Source organism: Eriocheir sinensis, chromosome 4, assembly GCF_024679095.1.
Source record: "Eriocheir sinensis breed Jianghai 21 chromosome 4, ASM2467909v1, whole genome shotgun sequence".
NCBI lineage: Eukaryota > Metazoa > Arthropoda > Malacostraca > Decapoda > Varunidae > Eriocheir > Eriocheir sinensis.
The window spans coordinates 20593789-20606408 of NC_066512.1; the positions used below are offsets into that span (position 1 = coordinate 20593789).

The 12620-nt window shown below is 49.7% G+C and overlaps 1 protein-coding gene across 5 annotated transcripts in view; it reads right to left on the minus strand.

Annotated features, from left to right (window-relative positions):
- Window positions 1-12620, minus strand: part of LOC127009739 (uncharacterized) — a 49668-nt gene that overhangs the window by 34389 nt on the left and 2659 nt on the right. For 4 of the 5 annotated variants that reach the window (XM_050883127.1, XM_050883134.1, XM_050883120.1 and 1 more), the window contains exon 2: window positions 7743-9242. In XM_050883127.1, coding sequence (XP_050739084.1) covers window positions 7743-9009 — 1267 coding nt within the window. In that variant the 5' untranslated portion in view covers window positions 9010-9242. The remainder of the gene's footprint in view (window positions 1-7742; window positions 9243-12620) is intronic. The other variant, XM_050883139.1, reaches the window with a different exon arrangement.

Genomic DNA, 12620 nt, shown 5'->3' on the forward strand with positions numbered 1-12620 from the left:
TAATTATTTAAACGAGGTGGGTGTTGTTGAGTCCCATGGAGAGAGAAAGAAGAAAGAAAGAAAGAAAGAAAGAAAGAAAGAAAGAAAGAAAGAAAGAAAGGGCAGAAGCCAAAGAAAGAAAGGAGATAGGAGAAAAAAATTAAGGAAAAGGTAGAAGCTAAAGAAGAAAAAGAGGAAAAAGAAAGAAAAGAATGATTGAATGAAGCTAAAGGTACAAACTCAAAAAAGAAAGAAAGAGAGAAAAAGCGGAGGCAAAGATAAAGAAACTAACGAAGAGAGGGGAGAGAGAAGTGTTACGAGGAGGAGGAGGAGGAGGAGGAGGCGGCGCGGAAGAGGAGCTAGCCATCACGAACCAGGCAAGCAAAATACACCCTCAGCTCCAGGCCGCCGCTGCTCCTCGTCAAAACCTTCGCGATTATTTGTTAGCCTGTCTCCGAGGGCGCCACTGCCTGCCTGAACAAAGACTGGTGGGACGTGGACGAAGATGGGGCAAGGATGATTGGGCGCAGAAGCAGTCGGAGGAGGAGCTGGAGGAGGAGATGGAGGTGGAAGGATGGAATGGGAGAAGTGAAGGAGGGATGGAGGTGGAGTGATTAGTAGGAGGTTTAATATGAGTTGAAGAGAAACAGGGTGATGAGGAGGAGGAAGAGGAGGAGAAGGAAGAGGTAGAAGGAGGGAGGGAGAGAGGGAAAGAGAGTGGGAAGGAGGAAACAGTGAATGAATGAATGAATAAAAAAAGGAAGGAAGGAAGGAAGGAAGGAAGGATGAAAAGAAAGAACGAACGAACGAACGACCAAAGGAAGGAAGGAAGGAAGGAAGGAAGGCAGGAAGGAAAATAAGGAGACTGAGCAACATGAGCAAAAAAACAAAAAAAACAATGAGGAAAATGAAAAGGAACAAGAAGACGTAGCCGACGAGGAAAGGAGGAGAAGAAGAAGAGGAAAGACGAAGAGCGAGATGATTTACCTTGGTTTACACAGACATCGTGACCACAATGCATAAGGTAGTTTGTTCTTGGGGAGCAAACACTGGAGGGAAGACAAGGAGGAGCCCAGGAAGCGAAGGTAAGACGCCCCGAGCTGTTTCCTTTATTTCCCCACATTCTTTCCCTCTCCTCACGTTTCTCCTCTACTTGCTCCCCTCCGTTCTTCTTCCTCCTTTTCCTTTCCTATCATCCGTTCATCCTTCTCTGTTTTCCGTTTCCTTCCTTATCCTCTTTCCTTCATTCTCTCCCTTCGTCTCTTTCCTTCATTCTCTCCCATGTGCTTGATCAGGGAAGAAGGTGGAGGAGGAAGAGGAGGAGAGAACAGGGAGGAATAGAGGAAGAGAGGAGAACTGGGAGGAATGGAGGAAGAGGAGGGAGTAGAGTAAGATGGAGGAGGAAGAGGAGGAGAGAATAGGGAGGAATAGAGAAAAATGAGAGAATAGGGAGGAATGTAGGAAGAGGGGAGAAGAGAGAGGAATGGAGGTTGGGGTCGGAAGGAAGGAAAGAAGGAAGGAAGGAAGGAAGGAAAAAAGGAAGGAAGGAAGGAAGGATGAGTAGGAGAAAGGGAAACTTGGGCAGAAAGAGGAAGAGGTAAAGGGAAAGGAAGAGGAGGAAGAGGAATGATTGGAAATGTAGAATCGAGAAGAAAATGAAGGAAAATATTGAAGGGAGACGTTGACAAAGGATAGAAAGCAAAAACAGACAGACAAACTTGATGAAATATTATCCGAGCCGAGATAGATGGATAGATAGAAAGATAGAAAAAGAAAGATGAATAAAAGGAAAGAGAGAAAAAGAAAGAAAGAAAGAAAAAGGAAGAGAAAGAAAGGAAAAGAAAGGGAGGAGAAAGAAAAAGAAAAAAAGGAGAAAGAAAGAAATGGAAATAATTATCAAGTCTGGAAAGCAAAAAAAAAAAAAAAAAAAAAGACAAAGATGAAATAGTAAAGACAGAACGTAACGCGCATAACACAGGCGACGTAGAGGAGGAAGAGGAAGAAGAAGAGGAGGAGGAGGAGGAGGAGGAGGAGGAGGAGGAGGAGGGGCACTGCGCGACCCTGACGAACCCGCGACACGGAAGCGAAGGTGAGTCTGGCGGGCGTGTGTTTACCTGACGCAGGGCTGGGGCGGGGGGGGGGGGGAAACGGAAGAGTGGGGAAAGGGAGGAGGAAGGGAATAAGGGAAGGGAAGGGAGGAGGAGGGGAAACAGATGGATGGAAAGAGGAAATGAAGGAGGGAAGGAGAGGAGAAACGGATGAAAGGAATGAAGGAGGGGAGGAAATAACATTGCTAGGAGGGAGAGAGAAGGTTGAAGTGAGAGGAGAAGGGGAGGAGGAACGGAGGCATGGAGGAAAGGAATTTGGGAACGGAGGAGAGGGGAAACGGGTGAATGGAAGGAGGAAATGAAGGAAGGAAGCAAATAACAGGGCTGGGAAGGAGTGAGGGAGGGAGATGGTTGAAGTGAGGGTAGAAAGGGAGGGGAAAGGGAAAGGAAGGAGGGAGTGAGGGAGGGAGATGGTTGAAGTGAGGGTAGAAAGGGAGGGGAAAGGGAAAGGAAGGAGAAATCAAATGAGGGAAAGGAAGAGAAGGGAAACGGGTGAATGGAATAAAGAAATGAAGGAAGGAAGGAAATAACAGGGCTGGGAGGAAGGGAGGGAGGGAGATGGTTGAAGCGAGGGTAGAAAGGGAGGGGAAAGGGAAAGGAAGGAGAAATCAAATGAGGGAAGGGAAGAGAAGGAAAACAGGTGAATGAAATAAAGAAATGAAGGAAAGGAGGAAATAACTGGGAAAAGTAGAGAATATAGTGAGGGAGAGAAAACAATAGAAAATGTGTGTTGGTCTTAAAAAAGGGAATGTCTAGAATGTGGAGAAAATATAAGAAGGGTCAGACAAATAGGCTTGATTCGGATTGGCTTCATAATATCCTAACACTAAGAAGCAATGACCTTAAATAAAACCTAACCCACTAATGATTTCAATGTCTGACTTACCTCTCCTGTTATGAAGAGAGGGAACTTGGTATTAGGAACTGAGGAGGGGGTGGTAAGATATGGGTTCGATGTGTGTGGTTTGTGACGAGTCTCAGATGTCTTGTGGACGGCTCAGGGCGAACATTAGGTGCTTGATATAATGTTTGAGAGGACGGAGGAGATCTAAGAGGCGGAGAAAGGGCCCAAAAGTGTATGAAGACCGGGTGTTGAAGCGCAAAATTCACCGACTGCCTGATACGAGTAGAGTGGATTTGAGAAGGATGTTTACGACTCACTGCAACCTTGAGAATTTGAGGATGATATCAGCAGGTGAGGAATGTTGTGGAGGTAAAAGTGGATCGCAAAAGAAGGGACTGAATACTGTGGATGCGTTGTGGATTAGAAAATGGTGTGGATTAGAAAAGGATGTCAATTAGAAAAAAAGATGTGGATTAGATGATGGTGTGGATTAGAAGAGGATGTCAATTAGAAAAAGGTGTGGATTAGAAAAGGATGACGATTAGAAAAAGGTATGGATTAGAAAATGGTGTGGATTAGAAAAGGAGATCGATTAGGAAAGCTGTGGATTAGAAAAGGGTGTGGATTAGATGATGGTGTGGCTTAGAAGATAGTATGGTTTAGAAGATAGTGTGGATTAGAAAATGTTATGGATTAGAAAAGAATGTGTGTATGTTCTCATTGGGTGGACTAACGAGGTTTCAGGAAGGGCAGAATGTTTTGATAATGAAGGTGGATTGTGGAAGGATAACTAAGCGTCTTGTGCAAGGTGTCGTAAGCATGAAAAGCCTGCATGAAGTCTAAAAAGATAGTTCCATAAGGCCAAAGAAAAAGGTAACTGTTGCTTAGGATCCTTATGTAACATGGATATCATATGACAGCTCTTGTTTATATGTCTTCTGTTTACCTGTCTGTCCGTCTTCCCACCTTTCAAGTGTATGTTCTTCTCTCCCTCCTTCTCTTTATCTCTCTCTCTATCTATCTATCTCTGTGTGTGTGTGTCAGCCCCAGAAAAAAGAGAAGAAAAACAATAAATTACGTAAAAGAGAAGAAGGAAAAGAAACCAAACATTTAGTATAAGTCAAAATAGGCCGTGATGGAGGTAGGTTTGGATCCCCTCTGTCTCTACCTATCTGTCTACCTGCCCGTTTTTCTCAAGTGTGTTACGTTCTCTAGGTCAGCCGCCGCCCAGGCCTCGCTCAAGACAAACACACACACGCCGTGACGCTCTTGGCCCCCGCTCATTCCTCGCCTGCCCGCCGCCTTCGCCTCCCCACCCACATAATAACCTCGTAATCACCTTATGACGGAAATGCCGAGCAGCGAGAACAAGGCCGCCGAGAGAAGCCTGCCTTTCCTTTCACTATTTTTCCTTCAGTCCGGTGTGTCGCAAGTTGACGCTACTGAAGAAGTCTCTCGTTCTTCCATTAAAACCCACGAACTCAACCCACGAACTCAACGCCCCCGCAACCCACTAGCTTAACCCACTAACTTAATCCACTAACGCAACTCCCAAAAACTCAACCCGCAAACTCAACCCATTATCTCAACCCCACTAACTCAACCCACTAACTCAACCCCCACTAACTCAACCCACTAACTCAACCCCCACTAACTCAACCCACTAACTCAACCCCCACTAACTCAACCCACTAACTCAACCCCCACTAACTCAACCCACTAACTCAACCCACTAACTCAACCCACTAATTCAACCCCCACTAACTCAACCCACTAACTCAACCCACTAACTCAACCCACTAATTCAACCCCCACTAACTCAACCCACTAACTCAACCCACTAACTCAACCCACTAACTCAACCCACTAATTCAACCCCCACTAATTCAACCCACTAATTCAACCCCCACTAACTCAACCCACTAATTCAACCCACTAATTCAACCCCCACTAATTCAACCCACTAATTCAACCCCCACAAACTCAACCCACTAATTCAACCCCCACTAACTCAACCCATTAATTCAACCCCCACTAACTCAACCCACAAACTCAACCCACTAATTCAACCCCCACTAACTCAACCCACTAATTCAACCCCCACTAACTCAACCCACTAACTCAACCCACAAACTCAACCCACTAATTCAACCCCCACTAACTCAACCCACAAACTCAACCCACTAACTCAACCCACTAACGCATTCATTCATTCATTGCGTTAAGGTAAAGGAAGGAAAGTCACCATTCAGCTAAGCAAGGACCCTCCCGTGTACACCTTCTTCAATAGGCATACATATACTATACTCTTATTACAGACGAAAGAACCAGGGAAGCGCATGAGGTGAGGATAAAGGTGTACACAAGAAGGGGTGAAAAAGAAAGTCTGACGTGCGAAGTAAAAGACAAAGAAGTAACCAGGACGGAAGGGTTGAAATTGAATAGAGGAAAATAGCAAGGATCAGATAGAAGAGAAGCAAGCGGAGGAGAAACCGAGTAGACAGGAGAAAAGGAGGAAGAGGAGGAGGAGGAGGTCGGAGGATGAGGACGACGATGACGACGAAGTGGAGGATAAAGTAAAATAATAAAGTGATGACGACGATTATAATTATGAAAACGATGATAATGATGATGAAGAAGAAAAAGGCGAAGGGGAAGACATAGATGAGGTAATGGCTGTGGGTGAATAAATGGTGGAGGAGATGGCAAGACAGGAAATAGAGGAGGAGGAGGGAGAGGAGGAAAACGAAGAGGGAGGGAGGCTAAAGCGATCCCCAGAGTCAAACACATCCACAAAACAATAAAGAAGAGCAGGAAGTCCCCAAGTGCCGGCAGCCAGGGAGTGAGGGAGTGAGTGAGTGCATCGCGGCCCACAAGTCTCACCGGGGCCAACCAATAGTGTTCTGCTCGCCTAGAATAATGTTGTGACGCCTTACTTATCCACTTCCCGCGACCGACCGACCGACCGAGAGGAAGGCAAGAGTTAACCATCGCCCAAATACTGCAACGATGGCAATACTTTTTGGGGGGTTCTGATTCGACTAGTATTGTCATCGTTGCAGTACAAGTTCTGATTCGACTAGGACTGCAACGATAGCAATACTAGTCGAATTAGAACCCCCCAAAACAGCACCCGCGAGAAGTACAGCAACGATAAACAAAGAATCAACTCTGTCCTGGATCCGCCCCGCCCATGATTCCCTTTTTTTGTGTGTCTTTTCGTGTATGTGTTGGTCTCTGATTCCTACGTGCCCCACAAGCCATGCAGAGGTTGTTATTTGTGCAGGCAGGAGCTATATTTATGATGGCACACTGAATCTCCCTCACGCCACCCTCGCCTCGCTCCCTGCCACCTTTTTCCCCCCCGACTCGCTGGTGCCACGAGGGGAGGAGATGCCCGAATAACACGCCAGAGACCTTGAGAACACGTGAAAAAGTAGATCCCAGAAGTTCAGAGCCACCATCAACCCTCTCCTCTCCTCTCCTCTCGTCTCATCGTCTCTCTCTCCACTACGCCTCTCTTGTAGCTTCACTGTGGGGCTTATTCTTATTAAACATTACCGTCTCCAAGCACACATAATTGACTATAGGCTTTCGTAGGAGTTTTATGCATTGTCAGAGGTACTTTTATGACCCGGTGGTAGATTGGCCCTTCTTCTGTACCGTGAACGTGACAAAACACTCATGATAAGCGATTAACCTTTTTTTCGGCCTTTGGGATGGTTGACGTGAGAGGTGGAGGTGTCTGAGAATACCGTCTCTGGTCATGGGAGGACCGTTAAGGGCATCTCAGGGGCGTGATAGCTGCAGTTGGTTAGTTGGTTTGACCTCGACTGCTCCGGTAACCCTCTCCTGGGCGGGGTGGGGCGGAGCGGGCCAGAGCGGGGCGGTGCGGGGCCGGGCCGGGCGAGGAGTGTATTTCTGGTGGGCGGCGCGTGGCGGGTGGCGGATCACAACATTCTAGGGCTGGCGGACCGAGCGGCGGGGGAGGGAGGGAGGGAGGGAGGGAAAAGGGGAGGGAGAAGGCAGAATAACAAAGGAGGACAGTAATGAGAAAAAAAATGTGAATTGGTTAATCAAAAGCATCAGTCGATTAGCAATTACAGTCAGGCGTTGGTCAGCGTCCGAGGTCAGCGGATTGTGGGAATGAGGGAGGAGGGAGGGTAGAGACGACGCCACTGGCAGCCTCCGAATGAAAACTCCGCCCCATCGTCCAAGAGCATCTTTTCACACGGCGAAGTGATGTGTTTCCCCAGAGCTGACAGTGGCTGAGGCGGAGGGCGGCACAGCGGACGCGGCAAGTTTGAACGTTGGCCAGAGTGGCTTGGCTGGGCAGGAAATCCGGGAAGTGACTGACGTGCCGAACACGGGTGAAAGGGAAGCGAAGGGGGGCGAGCAAGGGAAGGAGGAGGGTGTGAGCGAGGGTCAGATAGGGTTACATCCATGGTCACATCCATTGCAAACAGACATCAATAAACGAAGGTACACAAGAATAACCGAATAAGATCCCAAACCGCGCTGCAATACTTGTATGAGTAAACAGATAAATGTTATTACACGAAGAGGCAATGTCAGACAAATAAATCAGAAATATTAGTAAATACGAGGAAATCAATAATGATAACTCATACGAAGAAAATTAAACACAGATAAAACAGATAAATATAAGAACACATTGAAAAAAATATAATAGCGCCACTGTCTTGTGTGTAACTCTCTTTGCTCTCAATATGCGAGTCGCTGGCGGGTGAAGTAGAGGCCGAGCGCCAAACAGCGAGCGGCGGAGAGGGAGGGAAGGAGGAGGTACTCACTCATGTCGATGACTTGGCGGTAGAAGCAGAGTAGATCTTCCTCAGTCATGACCTCGGTGAGTACACTGGACGACGAGGACGAGGATGGGGGTCGGAAGAACTGGTCCTGGAGGGTAACGGAGTGGGGACTGGGGGACGGCTGGGGGGAGGATGTAGGGTGGTGGGCACTGGTGGCAGTGGCTGGGGTGGGCGCGGGGGGCAGGAGGGTGGCACGTTCCCATTTCAGGGCCTCTCGCACTCTTTTCCAGCCTGACACCTTCGTTTTGGGTACAGGGTCAAGCAGTTCGGTCCCTACTGATTTGCTGCGCAAGCGGGTCATCGCAGACGCGGCGCGGGTCTTACCTTTGCTGGGCAGGTGGTGGCTCAGCAGCAGCAGGCTGTCCTCCGAGCCGTGGCGCGACATGCCGCCGCGGCCGCCTTCGCCTTCGTCATCCAGGTGGGGGTCGGAATCCGATAAGTGAACTGAATTCAATCCAAGTCCTGAGCGGCGAGCCTCCAAGGTCTCCTGTAGGTGTCGATGCATCTCCTGTAGTGTCTGTAGCTCCTCTAGATAATGGACACGACGCTGTAGACGAGAGTTTTGCTCTTTAAGGTCGCCAAGCTGCTCCATCATGCGGCACAAATTATCAAGGTGATCCAGACCCATCTTGGTGCTGACGACGCCCCCGAGGGAGGCTGGAGCCTGGCTGGAACTCCTCTGTTCTGATTGTGCCCGCTGGGGGGGCGGCTCCTCCTCGTGAACTGGCTTTGGTCCTTCTTGTTTCTGAGGGGGGCGAGAGGCCCCCTCTTTCTTTGCCGGGGGAGGTCGTCCAGGTCCTTCTTTTTGTACTTGCGGAAGAGACAACATAAAATCCAAAAACTCCCTCTCGGTCTGCAGGGCCGCGGTGATGCCGCCACTCGCCGCCGGCTCTTCGGCTGGGCTGAAGTCAAAGGTCTGAAGGCGAGACTCTGGGTCGGGGCTGGGCGACACGCTGGGGCACGAGTCAGAGTCCTGGTAGCGGCGGGGCCCGGTGGGTCGCAGGAGAGGTGAGCCCCGACCGCTCCCGGAAATTAATGAATCTTGTGACATTTTTCTCACGTCTTCTTCATCAGTCATGCTGTGACCGCCGTCAGCATCCTCCGCCTGCAGCAATTTCTGATGCTGGTGCTGCTGCTCTTCTTCCTCCTGCAGGTCCAGATGGTCCTGCTCCTGCACGAGGAGCTCAGGCAGGACGTCCCCGGTGGGCGTCCCGGGTGGCGGTCCATCCTGAGGCGGCTGTTCACTCATCACATGGACCACACGTTCACACCGCCAGACCCGCTGGCACTGAGAGCCACTGAGCTGAGCCAGCTAGCCGCCCCTGCCCTGGCGTGACGCCCCCTGCCCTTCCCACTCTCTTGATACCCCTCCCTGGCGCGTGCCTGCCCCCCAGTGCCCCCGCCCTCCTCGCGACACCCTCAGCCTCTCCACCGTCACTGCGCCACTAAATATACGGCGGGTCTGGCCGGCCGACGCAGCACCTGCCGGGAATGACGACATCAGGTTTATACTCTGGCGACCGCCCGTGGCGAGGAAAACATCAACAAACAGTACAGATGACTGCGGCCGCGATCACGTCACTCAAAACAATCTGCCTTGAGGAAAAAAAAGACATCATCCACGCCTGCCGCCTCATCCTCCACCACAGTCGCTGTTACCTGCAAAGACATAATTATAATGGTAATTACTGATCACTAGAAAGTAATGAATGCCTCTTCAAAAGTCCAACGAAATAATGTGAACATTCAGTAACTGCTTGGGGACGTTAGTGACGGCAGTCCTGGACATAATCAGTTCCTCGTCTCTGGGCCAGTGACCCTCTCACCTCCCGGCGTCTGCCTCTTCCCCTCATGGTTCATTAACCTTGCCCTATTATGAATGGATCGCCCCGCCCCGCCCCGCCTCGCTCAGCCTCGCCCTTCCACTGGTACTGGGCTTGGCAGCGACGCCCCTCGATCGGGCCTCCTGCCTGACCCACGGTAAGCAAGACACTGCGGAATGACGTACTAGTATCATGCAAAAGGATACAAAAAGACAATATACATTATAGATTAACATATTGAGTCTGCATAACTTAACCTTCCATTTATTGCTCCACAAGAAAGGCAGCCGCTCCGGACGTTCACTCAGCCGCTGGCTCAGGAGGGCGTCCCGCACAATGTCGTGCACTGCTTTGTTTGATTTGACACACACAAAAAAAAAAGTCATTCACAGGTCAGAGAAAGTCTTACTGAGCGCTTTAGGTTCGATGTCTTTCTCATAAAATATAAATAAATCTACTACACCTAGTTTTTGCAGTTCACATTACTCACGCCCCCGCGGTGCAGTGGTTAGCGAGACTAGCTGCGAATCTGCGGGCCGGGTTCGAATCCCGGCAGGGGCAGTCGGCGTGCCGCCCGCCCAGCTGTTCCTCCTCCCTTTCGGGCTGGTCGAAAAATGGGTACGGGCAAACCTGGGGAAGGTAAACTGGTAACGCGGCCGTCACAGGAGCCCTGTGTCCCGGGGTAATGGGTTTTTACCCACCACAGGCTCAAGGGTCAATGCGACGGAGATGAGCACCGCGGCCACGCGCAGGTATAGCGTATGCCCTCAATCATAACTTTACATTTGAATTTTGTTTTTATTGAAGTATTTACAGCATGACGAATGTTTACTGACACACAGCCTCCACCTGCCTGAGTGCTGTGGCCAGCGCGTGAGGCGGCATGGGGCCGGGGCACGGAGGAGCCTGTGAGGGGAGGGCCGCCACACCACCCAGGGGCGGAGGGACCAACAAGACGCACCCTATGACGCGTGTTTTTGCATAGGGGAATGACACGCGTCAGTGTCACGCCCCGAGCGTAATGATTTAAAGGAAATATAGATTTATGTCTTGTAAAAGGTTCAAAAGTGATACAATGAAAAACTGGCTTACAAATAAGTTGTTTTTCTAATGCAAATACAACCGAAAGTTTTAAACTGATATCCTATTTAAGCACGAGGAAAGCAGATGTTGATATAACTGGCTTTCAGGAGGTGTCACGTGTTGCCTATTTTCCTCTTGTAGCCTCCTTTTCAATATTAGCTTTAGGAATGTTTGTGTATCATGACCTGCGCGGCTCACCGTTGCCTGTGCCCTGCTCACGACTCTCCGCCAGTCATCTTGCGTCAGCCAGGTACTGTTGCTCTAAGCCGCGGCGTCTCCCAGCCCCTGGTTTCAAGGCAACCACTTTTCAATGCCTCCTGAAAGAGTAGAGTGTTTGTTTCATTGGTCTCAGCGCGTGTGAGGGAGTGTCGGTATCGTTAGATTGCCCTCGGCCGACCGCTCGTGCTTTAGATCTTCAGCCGGTTGCTTCATTGAAGCCTATGAGAAGTTACCTCTTACCCAGCCAGCGCGTCTACTGGGAGGAAAACAGCCAGACTCCGCACCGGTACCATCGCTCTTCTGTCTGCTGCTCGTTCCCTGGGAAGTCGAACAGCCTGGGCTACCCTTCGACTCTCTTCAGTATTCTCCTGTTGCCATCTTTTGGGAGCACAAACCCGAGTTCCAGGAACGTCTTAGCTAGGCTAGTGTTTCCCTCACATATCGCTAGTGTCGCTGCCAGTGAGTCCACGTATTAGTTTGTGAGGGAGGTTCAAGCTAGCTAAGCGACCGTACGGGCCGGGGGAGTTATATGTACATTTGTCTGTCGTGTGTGTCTGTGGTCTAAATACATTAGTTTGTCCTGCAAGTGTTGTTGTTTGCATTCCACTCCTTGGGGGACTATATATCTTATTCCGGGGCTAACAAGGACAGCGGAGATGAGAACGTGGCTCTCTCCCCCTATCTGCTGCCCTTACACCATAGTCTGCATTAGCACGCACGGCGATGAGAACGAGTCACTTGGGCGGCGAGCGTCTGCCTCATTTCAGCAGCGCGTGTAAACGGAGCTGGGCTGAACCCTCAAGTCGCGGCGTCGGTCATTACTGTCGGCGTGACGTAAACACTCGACGCCAGACCAAACACGAGCCGCGCCGACCACGACCACTCACCAGCCAGACTGTCGCTCACCTGGGGACTGTCACCTGTCGTGCAACTGATTCTATTTATTGATTAGTTTGTCTATTCATATAGTCACCTGACCTTAATCACGGGAGACTGTAACCCTGGGTGTCCATGACAGACCCCTCCAGCACCTCGGAAAGCATCGAGGGGTAATACTTGCGTAGATGAACATGATTGGTGCAAATACTGAACACAGTCTGAGTCACGGCAAACCCTGCACTCCGCTGCCTAACCTTACGGAATTCCTGTACCAGAGTGAAAGATATTCAGTTTGAATCCACATGTCCAGGAGTAGCCAAAAAGTACAGAAATACTGTGATAAGATAAACTGATATGGAGAAGAGCTTCTTTAACTCACAGGAAACAAGTGAGGGGGCGAGGGCGTGTCTGTAGCCTCCCGGACCTGACGCTTTCTTAAGATCTAAAGCAACGCTCGCGGTTATTCAAATAAATTTAAATATTATTACAATTTATTGGCAAATGATGTTAGCGGTGAGGATGTGTTTATTTGCGTCTCGCTGAGCGCGGCAGCACCGCGGTTCAAGGGCCAGGCTCGTCCTCAGCTGAGTCAGGGCTCGCGCCACGCCCGCCAGCTGTCAGACGACCTTCAATGCAGTTTTTAAGGAAAGTAAAGGCCGTAAAGCATCGCTGCGCCTCTTGCCCGCAGCGGCTGAGGAGGTGTGTCTGCACCATGATGCAGAGAGGTAGTCTAGGTAGCTGCAGCTTTTCAAGCACGCTCAAACTGAGTGACGTCAGAAAATAACAGAGGGAGAGGAGAAAAAGTAAACATATATATATATATATATATATATATATATATATATATATATATATA